This window comes from Penicillium atrosanguineum (genome assembly GCF_028827265.1).
Source record: "Penicillium atrosanguineum strain IBT 20685 chromosome Unknown utg000008l_segment0_segment0, whole genome shotgun sequence".
Lineage (NCBI taxonomy): Eukaryota > Fungi > Ascomycota > Eurotiomycetes > Eurotiales > Aspergillaceae > Penicillium > Penicillium atrosanguineum.
In genome coordinates, this window is record NW_026623140.1 from 3,634,295 (window position 1) to 3,655,414 (window position 21,120).

General features: G+C 49.6%; 9 protein-coding genes across 9 annotated transcripts; 6 read left to right on the plus strand and 3 right to left on the minus strand.

Moving 5' to 3' along the window:
* Positions 1-652: 652 nt before the first annotated feature.
* Positions 653-2,707, plus strand: abp2 (putative ARS binding protein Abp2; the record flags this gene model as incomplete). The annotated part of the gene is made up of 2 exons (XM_056890963.1): positions 653-1,030; positions 1,079-2,707. 2 exons carry the CDS (start codon positions 653-655, stop codon positions 2,705-2,707), a joined length of 2,007 nt encoding a protein of 668 aa, XP_056737454.1.
* Positions 2,708-3,823: 1,116 nt separating this feature from the next.
* Positions 3,824-4,366, plus strand: N7443_010908 (uncharacterized protein; the record flags this gene model as incomplete). The annotated part of the gene is made up of 3 exons (XM_056890964.1): positions 3,824-3,859; positions 3,933-3,999; positions 4,047-4,366. The coding sequence occupies 3 exons, from the start codon at positions 3,824-3,826 to the stop codon at positions 4,364-4,366; spliced, it is 423 nt and encodes a 140-aa protein (XP_056737455.1).
* Positions 4,367-5,000: 634 nt separating this feature from the next.
* Positions 5,001-5,438, plus strand: N7443_010909 (Small-subunit processome Utp12; the record flags this gene model as incomplete). The annotated part of the gene is made up of 3 exons (XM_056890965.1): positions 5,001-5,033; positions 5,102-5,174; positions 5,239-5,438. The coding sequence occupies 3 exons, from the start codon at positions 5,001-5,003 to the stop codon at positions 5,436-5,438; spliced, it is 306 nt and encodes a 101-aa protein (XP_056737456.1).
* A 1,344-nt stretch (positions 5,439-6,782) lies between these two features.
* Positions 6,783-7,688, minus strand: N7443_010910 (uncharacterized protein; the record flags this gene model as incomplete). The annotated part of the gene is made up of 2 exons (XM_056890966.1): positions 6,783-7,538; positions 7,602-7,688. The coding sequence occupies 2 exons, from the start codon at positions 7,686-7,688 to the stop codon at positions 6,783-6,785; spliced, it is 843 nt and encodes a 280-aa protein (XP_056737457.1).
* A 2,479-nt stretch (positions 7,689-10,167) lies between these two features.
* On the plus strand, positions 10,168-11,316 carry N7443_010911 (ribosome biogenesis protein BRX1; the record flags this gene model as incomplete). Its single annotated transcript, XM_056890967.1, has 2 exons — positions 10,168-10,403; positions 10,470-11,316. The coding sequence occupies 2 exons, from the start codon at positions 10,168-10,170 to the stop codon at positions 11,314-11,316; spliced, it is 1,083 nt and encodes a 360-aa protein (XP_056737458.1).
* Positions 11,317-12,754: 1,438 nt separating this feature from the next.
* On the minus strand, positions 12,755-13,649 carry N7443_010912 (Rab family GTPase; the record flags this gene model as incomplete). Its single annotated transcript, XM_056890968.1, has 5 exons — positions 12,755-12,882; positions 12,944-13,024; positions 13,083-13,472; positions 13,562-13,574; positions 13,629-13,649. The coding sequence occupies 5 exons, from the start codon at positions 13,647-13,649 to the stop codon at positions 12,755-12,757; spliced, it is 633 nt and encodes a 210-aa protein (XP_056737459.1).
* Positions 13,650-14,008: 359 nt separating this feature from the next.
* On the plus strand, positions 14,009-16,276 carry N7443_010913 (uncharacterized protein; the record flags this gene model as incomplete). The annotated part of the gene is made up of 1 exon (XM_056890969.1): positions 14,009-16,276. One exon carries the CDS (start codon positions 14,009-14,011, stop codon positions 16,274-16,276), a length of 2,268 nt encoding a protein of 755 aa, XP_056737460.1.
* A 562-nt stretch (positions 16,277-16,838) lies between these two features.
* On the plus strand, positions 16,839-18,467 carry N7443_010914 (uncharacterized protein; the record flags this gene model as incomplete). The annotated part of the gene is made up of 3 exons (XM_056890970.1): positions 16,839-17,351; positions 17,411-17,769; positions 17,825-18,467. 3 exons carry the CDS (start codon positions 16,839-16,841, stop codon positions 18,465-18,467), a joined length of 1,515 nt encoding a protein of 504 aa, XP_056737461.1.
* Positions 18,468-18,884: 417 nt separating this feature from the next.
* Positions 18,885-20,773, minus strand: N7443_010915 (putative ATP-dependent Clp protease; the record flags this gene model as incomplete). The annotated part of the gene is made up of 2 exons (XM_056890971.1): positions 18,885-20,272; positions 20,335-20,773. The coding sequence occupies 2 exons, from the start codon at positions 20,771-20,773 to the stop codon at positions 18,885-18,887; spliced, it is 1,827 nt and encodes a 608-aa protein (XP_056737462.1).
* Between the last annotated feature and the right edge of the window lie 347 nt (positions 20,774-21,120).

Consider the following 21,120-nt stretch of genomic DNA (forward strand, 5'->3'; position numbering starts at 1 on the left):
GGAACGATCACCCGTTATCGATAAGCCGATGATATCAGACTAAGCCAGATGAGGACTAGGGTACCACGTGACTACGGGCCAGGCAAAAACCCCCGCCCTCAGGCCAGAAGCTAAGCCAGAAAGGGCAGCACTAGATGGGACCAAAATAGAATCTCAGCTTCGGAGCTCAAATGGCGCTTCCAGCCACCTCGACACCCTCTCGGGATGTCTGACGGGTTTATCTTTCTACTTGGGTCGTACACGTTTATTGTCAGCCCTGAGTGTACAATAGTGTGGAACCGACTGATGTGATCGATGAAACTCATGATCGTCGGTCTACGTTGCGCTTGCTTTTCCCGTTCTGTGATCGGGGGTTGGCAGCCGTCCCGGCATCGGAATGGAAACCACATTCCCCGTGATGGAATCGAGTGATCATTCAAGCCGAAATGATGTTGGTCCTCCCCAGATGGTGATCCAGCAGTATGCGAGATACCCATCCACCCTGGAATCCGCCCTCCAAAGTGCTTCTTCGTTGGGAAGTGCTCGAAGTCAAGCAGAACTGAATAAATCACCCCCGCTACATCGCAAAGGAACTCCGAGGAGCCTACAGTCATCTCCGAGGGGAATACGCTCTGCGATACCTTCATCTTTGGCTGCTCGCTGCGGTCCGTCCATGTCTCCACCACTCTTCGAGGTCATGCGTCAGCATCAAATGAAGGATCCTACGGATCAAGCAGAATCCCGGGTATTACCCTCTAGAGATGTGACTGACGAGACAATTGATGATACTTACGTTATGTTTATTTTGTATTGCAACCCTAATGTCCCTTCCTCTGTTGATACCTCCGAGCTGAGGAAGACCTTTCGCTGCCCTCCACGCAGCGACGGCAAAAGCTTTAGTGTCTTCCGTTTATTTGAGCTCATCCGCAGGCTTGATAACAAAGAGCTCAAAACGTGGATCCAGTTGGCAATCGAGCTCGGAGTGGAACCTCCTTCAATGGAAAAGAAGCAAAGTACTCAGAAGGTTCAGCAGTATGCTGTCAGGCTCAAGGTAGGTTCCGACTCTCGTCACCGTTGGATTGCTTCTAATTCTGGATAGCGATGGATGCGTGCTATGCACGTAGATGCTTTCTTCGAGTATTGCTTGGGTCATCCTCATGCGTACTACACTCAGCTTCCACCCTCCGGCCCTTTCGTGAGCGAATCCCGCGACGGCGTACCACTGGAGGAGGATTTGGCGCTGCGAGCTTTGGTTCCTCAGTGGAAGCCTAAACGTGGCAGAAAGAGAGCCGAGGAAAAAGAACTTGAAGAGGAAAAAGTTACCAAAAGGCCCCAGCTAGACACTTCTGTGGCAGCGTTGCACCAGGGAAGCTTTCAGGACCACTCGGTTACATTTCCACAGAGCGCTATTCCTTTCAGTGCATACCCTGACACTGATGGCCACGATCCATGGATGACGGCGTCCTCTGCATTTCCCCAGGCGGGTGCATCAGACCAACACGGACAAGAACTTCGCTGGAGGCTCCCAGAGCGAGACACATCGCCAGCTGATTATCCCCAGTCAGCTATCATTCCAAGAGGAAACCAACCTGCTGATGTTATAATGTCAGCTGAGCCGATGTCGGCTGTCACGCCATCTTTGAGCGAAAGGAACCGTATTCGACGGCGACATGGCCCGGCTGTTTCATCTGCGTGGCCGAGTAACAATGGCTCATCGACTGGCAAGAGTCGAGGGAGGCCACCCAGTAAGCCATCGGTATCAGGGTCATTCTCCACCTTTCAAGTCAACCCTAGTCGAGAATCTTCACAAATTCCGCAAGGATCTAACGTTCTATCTTCTCCATTCCCGGTTGACCACAACTCTTCAACTTCAATCCCAACCTCTTACAACCATTCACCCACCCCAGCCAACAATGGAAGACCGGGTAAGCTTCAGTTGCAGGTTCCTCAACATCTGGGAGCCCCTGTGAGGTTAGCAACACCCCCGACGCTGTTGGTCAATGGAGTAAATGGTGCAGACATACCGCAAGCGGAGGGACCTCAAGACCCTCAACCTGGTGATAAAGGAGTCCCCGTTGAGAGCCAAGGCCTTGAGCGTTCCGACTCAATCATCCCTACGAATGAAATAATTCGCGCTTTATCCTATGAGCTTCCCCAAGCTCGTATTACAGGGAGGGCGGTACCCCTGAATCCTGAAGAAGCCCATGGTCTGGCTTCAGAAATGGTGGCAAGCTTTTTGACCATGCATTCGCATCTGCCAGGTGGTCTTCCATTTCCTCTTCTGGCTTTCTACCTCGGTGTCGGCCATCACTTCGATAATCCAGCACCTAATCCGGTAATGATCGTTATAAATGCCCATTCCAATTCTACAACTACCCATGCCGGTAGCGGGACTCAGGCATCTAATAACGGAACAAAATTCACCGTCTCGCTCGAGTACAGCCAATCATGTCATTTGTCTATGCAGATCGCCATTGGAACTCAAAACCGACCCACAGCAATTTCTGGCTCTTTCAGTGGGACTATGATAACAACACACCCTCCCGAAGCCACTGGGGATAATCTCACAGCCGAATTTGATTTTGAAGAAGAAGATCTGAAACATACTGTCTCCGAAACAACCTGGAGACAAAGATACCTCAAGCTGCGAGCACAGATGCAGAAGAAGGACCGTGCTTTGTCCCAATACAAACGCAACATCGTGGAATCGGTTATGGCCGATATTTAACGCCCTATTTGCCATTTTATTGCAAGCGTTCTATGCGAGAGAGAAAGAATTTTAATAGACTCTGTCTTATCCCTGTACGGCGATATGTCAGAGTTGCCAGTGGCCGCTAGAGCAGTAGATACGAAGAGATACAGGACATATATAACCAAATCCATCATGTCCACATTCATTCAGCTTCGATCCTGTTTGCTTGCTAGTCGCAGGGTTTTCCAAACAGGCCGGACAAATACATCTATGCACAGCAGTGATTAGGGGCATGTATAAAAACACATTTTGCTCGGTGGAATCAGTAATAATTACGTGTTTATAAGATATTTTAAATTGAATGTGTAAATTACCTTGAAGACCTCTTCTTGGATCTTTTCCTTGTATTCATTTTCCCAAATATTCCAAACTGCCAACAACCAGGAGTCAACCCCGCGAACATTCCCCAGCATTCAAATGTTTCCAACTGTATGCCTTCTACCATCATATTTCGCTCCCCTTTCATGCCATTTGCTCCTCTACAGCACACCGACGTGGGTTCCAATTGCCCACATTCGGGGTAGGTGGTGAACCTGGTCGCCTGGATGGTGGCTGATGTGGAGGGAAAGGGGCGCGAAAACGGTATTCACCGCAACAGGCCAATGCCACGCAGGGCTTATGATATGATGCACTATTTCTGGATTTGCAAAGTCATCGCGCGGCCCTCGTAGTCATTTAATGATAATAAGTGGTTAAGGCCAATTTTGCCTGTGAACGATACTGTTTTTTGGCCCAATGTTCTCCATTTTCTTGTCCTTCTCTTTTTGTAATGTCATGATACCCACAGATAGCTCTTCAAATTGTTTAAAGCTAATCATCATATCTTATGTTTCCTACATTGGTGAGCCTATTAACTATAAGGGAGTTTATTAATCCTCTAGAGGTGAATACAGGTAGAAAAGCGCGTGAAGAGAGTGCATCCCCTCACGTTTTCCTGCCAAATCCTCCGCTACCCGGACGCTCACTTTCCTTACGCCGACTCACTCTCTCTTTTATTTCATGGAATTATTTCTTTACGCTAACTACTCTCGTCAATATCACTTTGCCCTCTTTTAAGAACATTTTCAAGAACTCGACCTCAAGCTCGCCACAATGCCGATTCGCTGGACCGCAGATGCTGACCAAACTGTGAGTATTTCCACCTGCAGCCCGTTTACCTCGTATTTTCACAGACCGAACTGACAATTCGACTCTTGCACAGCTTCTTCTGAAGATTTTGGAGACCCAAGACCTGATCGTTGACTTCGTCAAAGTCGCAGCCGCATGGCGTAAATTCTATCCTCACTCTTGCAACTTTTGCCTAACAAATATCTAGCCGGACCCGCCGAAAGCCGACCCACCCCTCGTGCAATCAAGGAACGCCTCTTCAAAATCAAAGAAAATGCCAGAGATACTACCGGTCTCGCGCAGCCAAGCCCCTCGCCCCGCAAAGGACGAAAGCCTGCCACAAAGTCGACTACGCCCAAGAAGGCCGGCGTGAAGCGCAAGCGTGTATCCACGCCATCCCCCATCTTCACTGAGGATGAGGGAAAATATATTGCGGAGGATACCCTGGAGTATGAGAGCCTTGACCAGCGGGTAAAGCCCACTGAGACCAGTCGCGATGTTGAGGAAGACTCAGATGGCGAGGTTTAAGTCGGTTGAGGAAAAGCTACTGGCAGACTTCTGAGGAGCTGGCCTGTCTCAAACTGGAAAGATGATTTGTGATACATGAGCCTTTGTTGCTATTTGAATTTGCATCGCTATAGTGCGATGTCTGCTTTGTTTTTGATGTGCCCTCCGAGCTTCTAGGCTCTTGAGGCACTTCTTGCTGAAAATTGTCCTTGACATGAAAAGTTAGGAAAAAAATGGGAAAACGAAATGCTCCTCAGAGGTTCCAATTCCAGTTTTCGCTTTCGCTTCCTTGTGTAGACAACTGTAGTAAGCTGATAGATATGGGTCGGGCAACAAAGAAGGCGCTGGAACAGGCACAAAGGGAGGGAAGGAATCCCGCAGAACAACAGTTGAAGAAGGGGGATTCTGAGATCATTTTCCCCCGTGCACCTAGATAGGGGATGCTAGAAAGTGATCTTACGGGTCACGCGGGCCTGAACTGAGCTGCCATCCACGACCGAGTCAGAATCGACTTCATTACCAACCATCTTTTAAGCACACCTCAAATTTCTTCACGTACACGCGCCGATTTTCAGTGCTTAAACTGCTCATCCATCGCCATCATTCCGGTTGAACACTATCAAGCATATCAACAGATCCAGCATTCAACGCAGTCATGGTTACCTGGAGCCACGAAGCCGACAAGCGTGTAAGTTTCTGCTCCAAAGGACCTCATTCAGCACACAATGACATGGCCTGTACTGACTCGCTTTATAGCTGCTTGTCGAGATTTACAGCGCTGGGCCCAGCTCTATTGACTGGGAGGATGTAGCTCGCCGTTTCGGTGATGGTAAGTGCCACTTCCCGTATCCCCAAACACAGCTATGGAGCAGCTTGGCTGACAGAACTATCAGGATGTACTGTCCAGGCAATTCGGCAGCATATAAGGGTGCTAAAGAGACAGATAGAGGCTTCGTCTAAAGAAACCTCAGTCGCCGGCTCTGGTGTCTCCAAGGCCAAGCGTGCTGGCACTGGCCACAAACCCCTCAAAGGCGACAAGGAGCAAGTCGATAGCGATATTGAAGATAGCACTGCCCAGTCCGATGAGAACTAGCAAGTTTTATCCTCTGATCCTCTGTGCATCTACTACGTTGAGCTGTTTCCTTTTGACCTTTCCAAATCCTTTTTTTTTTTTTTTTTTTTCAGCGCACATGGGTCTAATAGCAAGGCTTTCTAATATCAAACCGTGGCTCTACTTTCTTCCATACCTCTTGTTTTGTTCTCTCCGTTAAGGTTCTGAGCTTTTTTTCGGCAAGGATGGCTTCATTTGCGTACAGCTAGTCCCAATTCTCAACTATCCACAGAACACAGGCTTCTATTTTGATTTTCTTTTCCTGGGAATATAGACGCCACTTCGGTCAAGGTTCCAGAGCGTCACAAGAGTCGTAGAGATACCTAATACAGCCAGTCTGAATCCATCAGATGAATGCGCGGAGAACTAAAGTAGTACGACGTGGTGCTTGAACAGCTTGAAGTGGAGAAAAGTAGCGTTCATGTCCTTTGGGAGGCGTCTCATTTGCAAGGGACTTCCATTACTTTTAACCATCTCAGTTGAAAGGCCATAGTTATTTACAATCCTAATATTTCCGGAAGTCAATCTAAAGCGCCTTCACTTCCCTCCTTCTCTCTTCCCGGTTCAACCATCTTACCCACCACACCCATCATATCTATCATGACTCTTGCACCGCAAACCTTTATTCACATTGAGCGAGGAAGCTGGTGCAATGGCTGTCAAAGGGGATTCTGAGGCTGATTACAACCTGGGTAAAGATATGTTATTGAGGGGTCAAAGTGAAGCTGAAGTTCTTCATTCACAACTTCAACTCTGCTTATCCGGATTCGAACTCGACTTGAGGCAGCTCCTCATCCACATGGCGGTTTGCAGTTTGCCTAGGATGGGTCCATAGATGGGAGAAAGTTGCTGAGCTCATGAGTGACGGTACGTATCAGAACCCGCCTCCTCAAGCGGTCTCACGCGGGTATATGGAAATCAACTGACATTTTGGCCCTGGTTGCACCTTGGCTCCCTCAAAGATCACCTCACTCCCCTAAAATCCAAATTCTAAAGTTTGAGTGCGATCCCTCCAGGGCTATCACTGCGGCGCTGCAAGGGACTACGTGCCGCAATTATCAAGGAAGACAACCGTCCCATCCGTGTCACTTTACGAGGGTAGCACTGCCTAAATTGTCACTTTGCGAGCAGATAATCATATTTCGTGGATACACATGAAGATTGTCAATGGTATTACCCTTTGGGCCAGACTCTTCGACTGTAGTCTGCCTTGCTCTTTGGCTCCCGATGTCTGCCTACGATCTACGAAAAAGCCTAGAATATCTTATATCACGCAATGCTCAACTTTCATGAAGTTAATCAAGTGTGGTTACTCTAAAGAGCTCTTTAAAGAGCTATTTCAAGTGCTAGAGAATTACATGAGGGCAGCCTTTCATCGGCTCCATCTTTCAGCCTATCCTTTCGAAGATTCTCCATCTTTATCGGAGCATCATGAAAAGCCATGCTCTGAACAACCTCTGGCTCTTCTTTGATCTTGGCTGGTGTCGGATCCCGCTGAATTGGGGCAGGGGGCTCCCATGTTATTACAGGGGCGTTGTAGAAAGCAGGTTGCTGTAAAGAGAAGTTATGCATATTGACATCATTTGGAAGGGCCATCGATGGAAATGAGTGCTCATAATGCGGTAGCGGAGGTGGAACACCCGATGTCATCGAATACTGCAACCCACGAGGCACATAGTGGGACATATGCGATGGATACGGCATGCCATTGGAAGAAATCATGCGCTGGAAATGGTGTTGAAATTCAGAAATCTCGGCAAAAGCTGAGTCTCCAGCATTCGTCTGCCTTCCAGATTCGCACTTGATGGATGTGCTTGATGGGAACTGGGAATCGGACGGCTCCATTTTTAGCGCCGACCCTAGAGCTGGCATTGGAAAAGGCATCTGCATTGACATGGGGAGTGGGGCCGATGCTGGCATATTACCCTTGCACCCGCCATTCTCGCCTTTTTTGATATTTTTCTTTCTTGGGGGTTTCTGGGCTGACGAGGGTTCCATCTGGGACTTGAATCGTGAATACCGCATGCGCGCAGCGTGGCCGTTAGAGATTTCGAGATCGGACGCAACCCGATTCCAATTGACCTAGGATTGCTTCGAGGTTAGTCATTGCTCCATCTGTAGATCGGTACGATCAGCAATTCTCACACTCCTTATGTCTAGCTGCTTAATAATTGCATAGAGAAATTTGGGCGTTGGGCCCTCAGTGTCCAAAACCTTGCTTCGTTGGCCCATGCTTTGACTTGGGTAGCCTTGGAACTGCTAACACTAAGGCTTTTGAGGCTATAGATATCTGGGGGTGGTGACTAGAGAAAGTAATTCAAATGCGACTGTGGAACACACTATGCAGCACACCCGCGGGTAATATATGTGGAGATGGCGCCCGTCAACACAGGATCCAGAGAATAGTACCTGTAAATATGTTTGTCCCCATACCCAGTCCCAAAGCTCATCTCCAATGTAAGAGGCAATGGTACTCAAAGGCGCCATTATTCATGGATACTACATGGCAGGAGATTGTTGTCTAACAAAATGATCTTCTTAGTGTTGGGAGATGCAATGCACGATTTCAGGCCAGCACAGCCATGTTGCGTCGCCGATCCCCCCAGAAAACGAAAGAAATATTAGAAGTATCGAATGCAAGTTTCCTCCCGACAAAACCGATACCTTCAATCATTGGACAAGAAACAGCGTTTGTTATGAAAGCACGCTACGCACGTGATTTACTTTGCCCTGGTTGCAGCAAGCAACTAGTGCGACGAATGGACAAGGAAATTCCGAGGGTCATGAAAAAGCAGAATTTCTCTGGACTTGCAGCGAAACACCTTTATCGAAAAAGAGCATTTCAATAAATGCCAAATAAAGTGTACATCAATGGATGCTTGAAAGTCCTGCCGTGGGCATGCTTCAAATGCATCATGTACACGTGAAAAGGCTTTCTAGATCAAAACTTCCCGCTCATTCCCGAGGTTATTCACATCAAAGGCTCTGCACTGATCATGTCTGCTCGTCTACAAGAGGATGGAGAATTCCTGGAACAGGTCATCCCATAGTCGCTTCCCAAAGGTGGCAGAAACAAATCTATGACTAATCTGCCCCGCGTTACGAACATTGCATTCTATCAGACTTACGGCTTTGAAATCGAGTCCACCCGACCCTTATTTTCTGACATACACCTCATTTTTACATAAAGTTGGTGGTTACCAGCGAATCAATTATGTCTCTGGTCGCAGTCGGGGCATGCTACCTCGACACAATCCTGACGTAAGTCATTCATTGCCAACCACATCGAGATTTTGATCGGATTTCATGGACTTGAACTTCATCCTGACCGAGTCAAAAGTACACCGTATTATCCAGGAGAGGATGATAAGTTGCGAGCATCAAGCATTGTCCGCCGACGGGGCGGAAACTGTCCCAACACTCTGGAGGTACTGCAACAATTAGTTGCTCACCAATTAACGGAGCCAAAGCCATCTTTGAATCTCGTTTCTATTTTACCCGCAAAGGAGTCATTAGCCTCACAGCAGATACGGTCTACGTTCGAGCCACATGTGCGACTCGACCATTGCATCTACCGCGAGCAGTTTCAAGACCCGGCTTCATGCTTCATCATCAAGAGCCAATCTACCGGTAGTAGAACAGTCGTCAACTACAACGAGCTACCCGAGATGACTGTGGAGGATTTTATTCCAATTGCAAAAAAGCTAGGCCCCCAAGCGACATGGTTTCATTTTGAGGTGTGTGGAGCTAGAACCGTTGCTTTGTCACGACCCAGAGATTAAAAGCTAATGATCACTAGGGTCGGATTCCAGGTGTAATTTTGGACTGCATTGGGTATCTCAGGAAGCATTTCCCCTCTATTTGCATAAGTATTGAGGCAGAGAAGCCGGGTCGGTCTGGTCTCCAGGAGCTTGCCGATGCAGCCGATGTGATCTTTATCGCAAAATCATGGGCGCTGGTATGCGGCAGTCCCTGCTTGAAATGTGTTACTTGGGTAGCTAATGATCAGTTCAGAGTAATGGATATACTTCAATAGAGGACTGTTTATCGAAACAAGCCGCCCGGTTACCGAAGTGGGTGCTCGGCCACCAAAGTGCAGAGCATCGGCTAATCGTTACGCAATATAGGTCACTCGTGTGCTGTACATGGGGCGCCGATGGAGCCGGTGCTTATGACGGAAGAACAACTAGAGACACTGTAGTGATACCCGCTTACGGAAAGGCACACGCTGAAGTGGTCGAGTGAGTTAAGTTCCAGGATGCTCACATCGCAAGAGGCCTACTGACATATAGAAGCCCTATTGGAGCCGGAGATACATTTATTGCCGGTATGCTCTATGCTTTGAACTGCAAAGACACGAATGGGTCCATTGCGCAATGTGTTGAATTCGGCACGAAGGTGGCGGGTATGAAAGTATTCCAAGAAGGGTTTTCTGGCCTTGATCGAGCCCTTTCACCATGAATATGAATCCCAATAACTTAGAAAAAGCTCTCTTTAGTATACGAGAAAAAATCGATGAATCTCTAATTTTTCCTGTACCTTAGTTAGTAGCAGTGGGCAAATGTATCATGTGGGGCTAAAAGCAGATATGCGCACGTGATTCCAAAATGGATCGGGCGGTGAATAACAAAAAATATTCTGCCATCAGCTTTTCTCCGAAGCTTCTTGCTCAAATTCATTCACACTTGCTGTTGCAAATTCAAACGTTACCATGGCAGCAGTTTACAAGAGTATCGCCAAGAAGAAGGCGCGCCAGCCTGTCGAGGATGTGGATGAGGATATGGACATGGAAATGGAAGATCTGCTCAACGACGCGGACGACACCACCGACAGCGAAGAAGATGAGGAAGAAGAAGACCGTATCGCTGCGGCCAAGAAGCAGCTGGCCGCTGGATTCATGCCCAAGACCCGAGTTCTCATTCTCACCTCTCGAGGTGCTTCGCACCGGTAAGAACTCCCATTACAGTGTTGCAGATTTCTTTTGCTGACCGACGATAATTTGCGATCTTTTAGCCACCGACACTTGATGACCGACCTTTGCGCTCTTCTCCCCCACACCCACAAGGAGACTAAGCTTGACACGAAGAAGAAGACCGCCGGCTACAACTTGTTGTTGAACTCGCTTGCCGATCTCCACTCATGCAACATGATCTTTTTCCTGGAGGCTCGCAAGAACGGCCAGGATCTCTACCTTTGGCTTGCGCGCCCGCCGAATGGTCCCACCATCAAGTTCCACCTCAACAACCTGCACACCATGGGCGAGCTCGGCGCCGGATTTGCGGGCAACTGCCTCAAGGGCGGCCGTGGTGTGGTGGTCTTCGATAAGTCATTCGACGAGCAGGGTCCCGACATGGCTGCGCCCGGCTCCGAATACCGGGGTCTGATCCGAGAGATGCTGCGCGGTGTCTTCTGCGTCCCCAAGCGCGGAGTCAAGGGCATGAAGCCCTTCGTTGACCGTATCATTGGTATTTTCGGCGTTGACGGAAAGATTTGGATTCGCGTGTACGAGATCCGCGAATCCGAGGGCAACAGCAAGAAGGATGGCGAGGAGACTGCTAAGACCACTCCCAAGGGCCAGGATGGCCTGTCCGAGGTCTCCTTGGTGGAGATCGGCCCCCGTTTCGTTCTGACCCCCATTGTCATCCTGGAGGGCAGCTTCGGCGGTCCCGTCATCTACGAGAACAAGGAATACGTCAGCCCCAACCAGGTCCGTCGCGAGATTCGCATGGGCAAGGCCGGCCGCTACTCTCAGCGCCGGGATGACCAGACGGAACGCGTCGCCAAGCGTACCGGCCTGGGTCTCACGGACAACTCCTCCCGGAAACCGGATTCCATGGAGACAAGAAAGCTTTTCGCATAGATGGTCTAGTGTGTTTTTCGTCGCCAATTTCCTCGAGCATCTGCCCTTCGGGACTACTTCGACTACATGTATATCTGATGCGACGTTTCATGGTCTTTTACGGCGTCAAGGCGAATTTTCATATCGGTTAATGTCAAAAAGTATTTCGCATTCCATTAGATTTCCGAGCTTCCTCGTAGAACATACATATTCCATGATAGATATTTCCAGGTACCCAGGTATCCCCTTAAGCCTTCCAAGTAGGATTCCAAGGCTGTTCTGCTTTTAACACATCGAGGTAAGTAACAGTTCAGAGGTGTTGCCGCAGTCGCGCAGGTTGCCCTTCTGCTTCTCCGATATGGCAGTTGGGTAGTTATGGATATTCTGAACAAAGCAAACTGAGAATTGAGAGCTGGCCTTTTAGTGCTGCCCCGGAGTTATTATCTGTAAGTATAAGCCCCATGGAAGGTGGCATACGAGCCACCTGCAGATCAATAATACGGACCGATCTACTTCACAAGGCCCATGGAGATTTCAATGGTTGTCTTTCAGGCTCTAATGATGTCTTTTCAAACTCTACACGATAGATGTGCACCGTACTTTGAAGACTACATTGTCTCCTTAGGTAGAATGGAGTGGGACATGGGCCGGGAATTGCTGTGGACACGCCTCGGGCTAATTTGACGCTTCCCCTGTACTGATCCATAACGAAGTTTGGATCTGCAAATTCATTTCAGGGCTTGAAGAAATGGGACTAAGGGGTAGCTCAGCCGAGACCTCCCGATATGCGAAATTCAAGCTAATAAAGGTGTTGGCAGCGGCCATGGTTCCAGGCGTTTGAGATGGGAAGAGAATCGAACACGAATTAGAAGCCCCGTAGAAGAGCCTCAGTACATTAGGGCATTACAGTAGGTGTGGCAGCACCCTGCACATGTGGGCAAGTGGCCACGGAGAAAGCATAGTCATAGCCAAGTGGAGCTGTCAGGTGGACCCGAGTCGTGGCATCTGGACCGCCATTACACCTTTCACGTTTCCTATTTCACAGTACGCATTAAGCATTAAGCATTACTCGTCATCTCCAGGTGCGACTTAATGAAAACACAAGACACAGGGGTATTGTGACATATACTGAATTTCAAGGCATACATAACCACACGTGACGCCTAGCCCATATTGCACCTGCGACCGCGGGGGGTAAACATAACTGATCAGAAACACGTCTGGTGGAGGAATCAATTTCATAGGGGACCAGAGCAAGCAAATAGAAGAGAAAAAATTGAGCAGCCCAAAGGTCTGACCATTGGGAGTTATGTCCTGGTGGGACATCTCGTCCCATGCTTTCTACCGCATCCCGCTTGTGTATCATCGCATCAAATCACACACTCCATCACGGACCCAGGCTATTTCAGTATCACATTGTAAAAAAGAAGAGTCGTTGCGGTCGGTCCTCCTGGGTCGTCTAACAGCAGCCCTGCTTCTGCTCGCTGTCCTGGGGCGTGAAGTCGATAACCGGCTGGCGGGCACCGGGCTGGTTCTGGCCAGACTCGCCGGAGTCGAGGGCCTTGCTGGAGACAATGCGGTAGATTTCTAGTTAAAAAAGGTAATTAGCATGGGTCCATACTTGGTCTCGTGCCCGCAAGTTACCCACCTGTGAGGATGTTCTGGAAGGCAAGCTCGACATTGCTGGCGTCAAGGGCGGAGGTTTCGATGAAAGAGAGGTTGTTCTCGCCTAGCAACATGGTCAGCATTGGAGCCCCGACATTCATTGCCCGAGTCTCGACACATACTAGCAAACTGCTTGGCCTCCTCGGTGGGAACTGCCCGGAGGTGTCGCAAATCGCTCTTGTTACCGACCAACATGATCACGATATTAGAGTCGGCGTGGTCACGCAGCTCCTTCAACCACCGGTTGACATTGTCGTAGGTCTGGTGCTTGCTGATGTCGTAGACGAGGAGGGCACCGACGGCGCCACGGTAGTAGGCAGAGGTGATAGCCCGGTAGCGCTCCTGACCAGCGGTATCCCAGATTTGTGCCTTGATGGTCTTAGAGTCGACCTGGATCGAACGAGTCGCAAACTCCACGCCGATGGTAGACTTGGAGTCCAGGTTGAACTCGTTGCGGGTGAAACGACTCAACAGGTTGGATTTACCGACACCCGAGTCTCCGATCAACACCACTGTTCAGCTGTTAGTTTATCCGCAGTCGAAATTCAGGCCGGTCGCACGCAAGCAGGAGTGAGGCGATATCCACACGAGGCAACGTTACCTTTGAAGAGAAACTGGAGGCGAGGTCAGCAGACAAAACAAACAGGAAGGGTGGGGTGGGAACTCACGTCGTATTCGTCGTTGGCCATGGTGAATATGTGGTAAAGAAAGTGAGAAATGAGAAGATTAGGGAAGTATGTTGTAGCGATAGGGAGTGAGAGCTGATGCCTCTTGAAGTGGAGTGCCTCCTTAACGTCGGGTCACGTGGGGCCGCGTTTTTGCCGCCTTTCACTTGTAGACCTTTGAGATACATGCGACGCGCACTCGAATTACCCAAGCTTTCGCAACATCTGCTGGATGTCTCCACGTTTGTTCGAGCTAGTAGCTCTGCTACTGGCTGGCTAGTACTATTTTCAAAGCTGCATCTAGTGCCTGCACCATTAGCACTATCAGAACCCTTCTCTACAATTCAACTTTTTGGGTAATCGGATTCATCTTCTTTTTTACCATGAACTTTGATATGGAAAGGAGAGACGCAGAACTCTCTGATGCTGATTCTCTGGCGTCCACCGCCGAGAGCGAGCAACAAGAAGAGTATGAAGTGGAGACGATTCTTTTCGAGGATGAAGACAACGGTGTTTACCTTGTCAAATGGGCGGGTTATCCTGAAAATCGGGCAACCTGGGAGGGCCCCGAAAGCTTCCAAAATCTCAATGAGACTATGAAAGACTGGAAGCAGACGAAACGAGATATCAGACAGGGACTACGAGATCCATTTGATATTGATAAATGGGAACGGCAGCAGAAGAGGCTCCAGAGAAACAAAGAGCGTCGACAGAGAGAACGCAGGATCAAGAGAGCTAAAAAGGCCAGAATGAGGGCCGCGCGACTCAAAAAATCCGGTTCCAATCTATTGAATCGTTTTTCTGACGATTCTAACAAAGAGCCTTCTCATCTCGGGAACGATGACAATGCCCAGGGAATCCATGCGCAAAGAATCATCGATCAATCCAATACCAATCTCGGATCTCGGAGGCTGTTTTCTGATGATGAGAATGGTTCCGACAAAGGCGAAGAGCCTTTCCATCCCGGAGGTGATGACAATGCGCAAGAGATCTATGCACCAAGCGATCCACTTCCTGAGCAAGTCTCAAGAATCGAGAGTAACGAAAGAGGCATCAACATCGATCTCACAGCGGAAAAAGACGCTGACCCTCCGGTTCAGGGCACCATGTCAAAAAGGCCCGCCTCGGTCCGTTCAGGTTCTTCAAGTAGCTCTTTATTTGTGTCCGAGATTGTACCTCCAGTCCTCTACGTATCCACCAAGACCAGCGAAGCCAATCAGGACGAGATCGAAAATCATGCAATTCAGCTTCATCGGGAGCTTGAGTGCCAGCTAAGCCAGAGTTCTCCTCCTCGAACACGATCTCGAAGTGAGCAACAAACGGGAAGTGACCAGCACAAGAAAGCCCCACGCCCAGAAGAACCGAGGCCACAGGAGCATCCTCAACAACAAACTACGCGACAAGAGCCGGCTCGGCAAAAGCAGAGCTTACATCACCAGGAGATTTCCCATTTGCCATCAGCTCAACCAGCGCATTCACCACGGATGCATGAAGAGAGATCCCAAAAACAGCAGCCTTGGCCGACACATCTGCAATCAAAACAACCATCGGTGACAGCGCGTCCTCCACCTCTTCCCTTGTTCTCTGAACCAACACCCGCTCCGTCTACCTTTGGGACTGCGCCCAAGCCGACTCGAACAGTCCGCCCTCGTGATTTAAGAGATGGCTGGGCACCAGACGTCAATGATATAGAACTCTTGAGGCCATCAGACTACTCTGCAAGAGGTGATGGAGCGGATTCCACCGCATTGACAATGATCCGGTCAACAGCTACATCTCAACCCTCCCCCAGCCTTGGAAACAAGGCCAAAGAACCCAGCACTATGACCTCAAGTTCTGCAGCAAATTCTACACTGATCCCAACCGGACCCCGCCTAGGAGGTTCGAGGGGTGTTCAAGGAGGAAGGTCAGGTAAGCCCTCAAGAGCCACCCAGCTCGACGATGCCCCGGCGTTACGTTCTATGTGTGATAGCTGGCGCCCAGATCGTGATGGTCCCCACAGGCGAGTTACTGATGGGAACCCGTATTCCTATGGCGGAGAAGATAGCTATCGGCCGAGCCGCTCCAGAGTTAGCGAAACCATAGAGCGACCAGTCTCTTTTGACGGTGATTCATCTCGTGGGCGATCTGACACATATCGTGAAGAATTGCCCAATAGACGTAGATCGCGCTCTCGATCACGGTCTCGCTCGCCCCGACCAACTGGGAACCAGTCGTCTACGACGTCCGACAAGGACTCATCTAGGCCTAGCGCACCAGCAAGGCCTACCACTTCCCACGTCGAATCAAATTCAAGCCCGATAGCTCAGAGGGCGCCTCCATCCCAAACCCGGCTGGTTCCTACCAGGGCAGAAATGACTGCAGAAGACCACATTGCTGAGATGCCTGTCGGCACATTCAAGGGGACGAAGCATGGAGGGAGGATGGTTCAGGGTGGTTATTTCTGGAATCAGGGAGAGGTCCTTGTGCACGTGTACTTTGGCCCGGGAAAGAATTTTGTTGGCATTGTACGGTTATGTGGGTTGACTAGTGGGCCGATATCTGAACTTCTTGCTTCTAAGCGTGCAACGGGTTCTGGGGTGCAGACGGAGATGTGGTTCAAGGAGGTCTGTACGAAGAGCCAATATGACGCACTCTGTGACCAGGTTTGATCACCCATACATCAACGAAAGATTCGCTGCTAACCCCGTTCTGTCTCTTCAGACTCCCTACAATGACGTGTCTGGTAATGCTTGGATGGAAGGCTTTCATGACTCAAACCCTGACCTTTTTCATTTGACCGAATATCTCCGCGCTCAAAAGTCTATGGCTATTTATCGTCCTGCCAAACAGTGGGGAGCTGTGTGGCTGCTTTACTCACGCAGATCCACTAACATCACCTCCTCCTTGAATTATGACAGCGATAGGGTCCCTGCCGGTGTCCCTGCTTTTCTTGCAGCACGACCATACTTACCATTGTTGTTAGATCTAGAACCACCGCGACGCGGAGATAAACCAAACAGAGGCCGGGGAGATTTCCCAGCGAATGTGCAATTTCGAGGCGATCACCCCACGAGACGCGCCAGCTTAGGGACTTTGTCAATTCCCAGGAATGACGCCAGGGGCAATCAGCCAGATGAACCCACAAAAGGTTCCACGTCTGCGATTCAAAGCCCTGTGACTCGAGCTTCCGATAGCAAGCTGCGTAAAATCACTCAATCGTCGGAATCGAGAATGGCAGAGCAGTCTGTTCCACCACCCGCGGATCCACGCCTGAGAAGACGTGGCTCTGTTTCGGGAAGTGTGCCAGAGTCTCCTTTTCAACCTCAGCCTGCTGAATCCACAGACAAGGAAAGAATGAGCAGATCGAATGTCGAGGATGGGCAGCTCATGTGGGTTGGAGACGATTTCGGAGGCACCGACCTCATGGATACCTCTCTGGATATTCCGGCTGGCACAGATCCTACAATGATGCTGTCTCCAATAGAATCCGCAAAGAAAGAAATGTTAGATATCTTCCGGTCCACTTACAAAATCACGCTGGAAAGGCTTTCGACGGTTTCGGAAGGCACTGGAACAGGGGTGTACTCACCTGCGCACAACTTTTATCTACATCTATGTGCGGAAGCAGATGACGAGACTAAACAGGATCGTGAATGGCTTCAGACCTGGCTCGAGACATTTCCACAAATCAAGATATTCTCTGACTGGGGCGAATTCCTGAAAACCTCCCGTGGTGTTATCATGGTACGTATACGTTACCTCCAGCATTTCTTTGACTGGCTGGTTACTAACTAGAGACAAAGTTTCATGAGTCATTTACGCTTTACGGGAAGCTGTGGCCTAGAATTCGGGAACCTCTCTGGTCAAGCCGGTATAACTTCTGGAATTATCGCCTGTCCAAGCCCCTTCAGACAGCCGACCCGTTTTTTTGCGGCGAAGGCGCCCATTTTGAGCCCATATTCACCGTTGGCCACTCGTTCTTGTTCACAGAGGACGTCTTCGGCGATCTTAAGCGAGCTCTATCGCTCATCAAGTGGTTTTATAACATGATTTCAACTTCACCCAGAGTGTTAAATTACAAGCTGATGCTGCCTCCTGGTATCATGCAATACCTGGACTCGCGGCTCGACCAACCCGATCTTAGTGAGGAGGATACAAAGATGTATGTTTGCGAATTCCTTCGTCTAACTGATTGTTCTAACACTAATCCTCTTTAGCTTAATGTTCATTAAGGCCTGGATCCACAAGTCAAATACACTCGATCCTGATTGTAAGGTCTTCCAAACACAAAGCCTGGATCCCTTGCAAACACACTTGCGCAACAATAACATCGTTTCCTTCGCCCCCGAAATCATTCCAAACTGGGGCCATCGTGATGAAGAAGATAATCCAGAGATCCCCAGGGACCTTTCGCAAGATGAACGTAACATGGACCACCTTGTCGAGTTGTTCACAGCATGGGCTCTTATGAGAAAAGCACATAATCGAAAAACCGTCGTTATCACGGATTCAAAACGTCAGATTTTGCATCGACGGTGGGAAAACTGGGGCCATATTACCCTTTTCTCCCCAAACAACTTCATGAAGACCTTCCGCATTGATGAAGAGGCTTTCCTGGCGAAAGCCCTTGGTGAGAAGAGGAGAGACTACGATGGCCGGTTGATGCCTGGCACCACGCCCAAAACTCCCATCGATCCGCGCACTCCTCGACCGCCCTGGCAGAATCGAACCGGCGACGGGGCTTCCTCGCCGAAAGAGAGGAGACCAGACAATTACCCTGCCTCTCTGGAAAGTCGAACCGGTGACGGAACTTCCGCGTTGAAAGAGAAGAGACAACGCTACCCAGCCCCTTATAGATGAGGGTCATGGTCTGTGATCTCTCTCGTCGAGAGCTAGCCATATTTTAAAAGCTCTTCCCTACCTCTGTTCCATTCATGATCAAATGCCTATTGTTTAGAATTAGCCTGCGTTTCTTGTCTTGTCATTTTCAAGCATTACTCGAGATATCCCCTTCATCGATACTTTGGACATAATGGAGAGAGTCCGGCACGAGTGAACTGTTCAATAGATCTTCTCACGGTTGATAAATTCCCTAGGTCTTAAAATTCTCTCAGCCTGGTTAATGTAGGTCGATTTGAATCCAAACGAGAACTTTAAGATAGACAGTTCTGGAATCAAAGAATCAAAGATAAAAAAAATAAAAGGAACTTTCATGTTAATGTACAATGGGTATGATATGATGGCCCCCAGGGCGCAATGTTCACTGCATTGGCAGACTTAGCCTATCGATCGCTTCCGATATTCCTGGAAGTTCGATGAATGTTCGTTTCCGTCATCGCGATTGGCCTTGTCCTTCTTGTCCTTTTTGTCGCGCCTTGTCTTTTCCTCCCACTCGCTCTCCTCGGCGGAGATCATAGCGTGGAACTTCCCGCCTTGGCCACGAGCGAGATAAATAGGTTTCTCCTTGCGCTCGGCTACAGCCTGGGTGGCGAGAACGAATTTGACGCTGGAGCCAGGAGCTTCAAACATCGCGTCGCTGAGAATAGTTTCCATCTCGGTACGTAGAGCGCGAGCTCCCGTGCCCATTGTGAAGGCATTCGCTGCAATCTTGTGCAAAGCTGGCGTGGTAAAGCGTAATTCAATGCCAGAGAGCGAGAAAAGAGTTGTGTATTGGGCGAGCAGAGAGTTGCGGGGTTCGGTAAGGATGCGCAAAAGTAAGGGTTGAGTTAGTGTCGAAAGTGCGGCGGTGACGGGAATCCTGCCAATCAGCTCGGGGATGAAGCCGTAGCTTTGCAGGTCCGCTGGGGTTATAAGGTCAAGTGCGTTGAAATATGTGGGCTCGCCACCTGGCACTGGAGATGCGGATGTGAAAAAGGGGAGGTGCTTCTTGTATAGTGCTTCTTCGTCGGACCCGGGGAGAATGGGAAGTGGTTCGTTGTGCGAAGCATTTGGAAGACCAGGATAATCACTCGTGCTTGACGCTGAACGAACTGGTTGACCAAAGCCGATCGAGCCACGAGAGATGCGATCCATCACCACTTTTTGCAAACCGACGAATGCGCCAGAGAACACGAACAGGATGTTGTCCGTGCGCACGTTGTACACCTCGCCCTTGGCGGCAGCATTGTTATTGTGTGGCTGGAATGGTGTATTTCCCAGCGGACTGTTAGAGGGATAGGAGTTCGGAGGGCTATTACTCCGCGGATTCTTCTCATTTTTGGCCTGCACTTGGATCGTAGTGCCCTCGATGATCTTTAGAAGCGCTTGCTGCACCCCTTCGCCGCCGACATCCTTGCCATGACTGACCTTTGCAGCCGCAATTTTGTCCACCTCATCAAGAACAATAATTCCTCGTTCCGCCTGCTCGACGTCATAGTTCGCAGCGGCCAGAAGTCGGTGAACGCAAGTCTCGGCATCTTCTCCGATGTAGCCAGCCTGCGTGAAAGGTGTACAATCTGAGATACTGAAAGGTACCGATAGGACTCGAGCCAGCGTCTTCGCCATGAGTGTTTTACCAACGCCGGATGGTCCAAGTAGCAAAATGTTGGACTTGTCCAACTGTAGTGGTGATGTATCGACCAGCTCTGTTTGGTCTAGCGGAGTGGCCTGGCGGGACTTTGGTGTAGACGGGAGACCGACTGGACGCGGCTGACCGGGAAATTCCTCTAAAGAAAGGCCACACCAGTCAGATAGTTAATTCAATAGACATCGGGTGCTGATCACATACCTTCTAAGGGGTGACCTTCCAGCGCTTCTCTCCGCTGTCGCTTCATGAGAAGTTCTTCCGCCTCCTCTTCCCGTCTTTGCACTTCCTGTACTCTCTGATAATGGTTGTAGACAGCAACACTCAACACCTTCTTTGCGCGGTCCTGGCCCACGACATACTGGTCGAGATACTGCTTCAGGACCTTGGGTGTTATGCGCGGAGCTCCAAAGGCCGGTGTCGACCCTAGAGGTCCAGAGGTCGGAAGTCCAGTCTCATAGCTTGATGTATATGGCTGACTGGTAAAGTCTGACCTGTCAAATTGGGAGTAAGTCGGGAAACGTAACGAGGAGCTGGAAAGTTGACGCCGGTTGATAGATAAGCTCGACCGACATCGGATAGGCTGGACAACCTCGCGGTGCGCCCAGGCAAGCGGGAGCCGACGCTGCACAGGCCGCCACATAGCCCGACAAATACAGAATCTAATAATAAGGGTCTGGAGATGAGGAGGTGAGGAGTGTGTTGGATCAGATAGGGAGCTTTCCCCGCAGGTGATCTTATCGGCTGAGTCATCTCGGTTGTCCGCGGCTCTGTAAAGCCAGATCAATGGCGTGATGTTCCTAAACGTTAGCTTGCCATGGCGGAGACCGCGCTCATAGCTTAAAATTAGATGGAGTTCGAGCTATTTATTAGTATATCTCGGAGGTATCCTATTCGGTCAACAGTAAGCCAAGTACTGCTTTTGAAGTCAAATGGTTACTTACTCCTAACATTACCTAGGTACCTGTATTACTCCAGTTACACCAAATA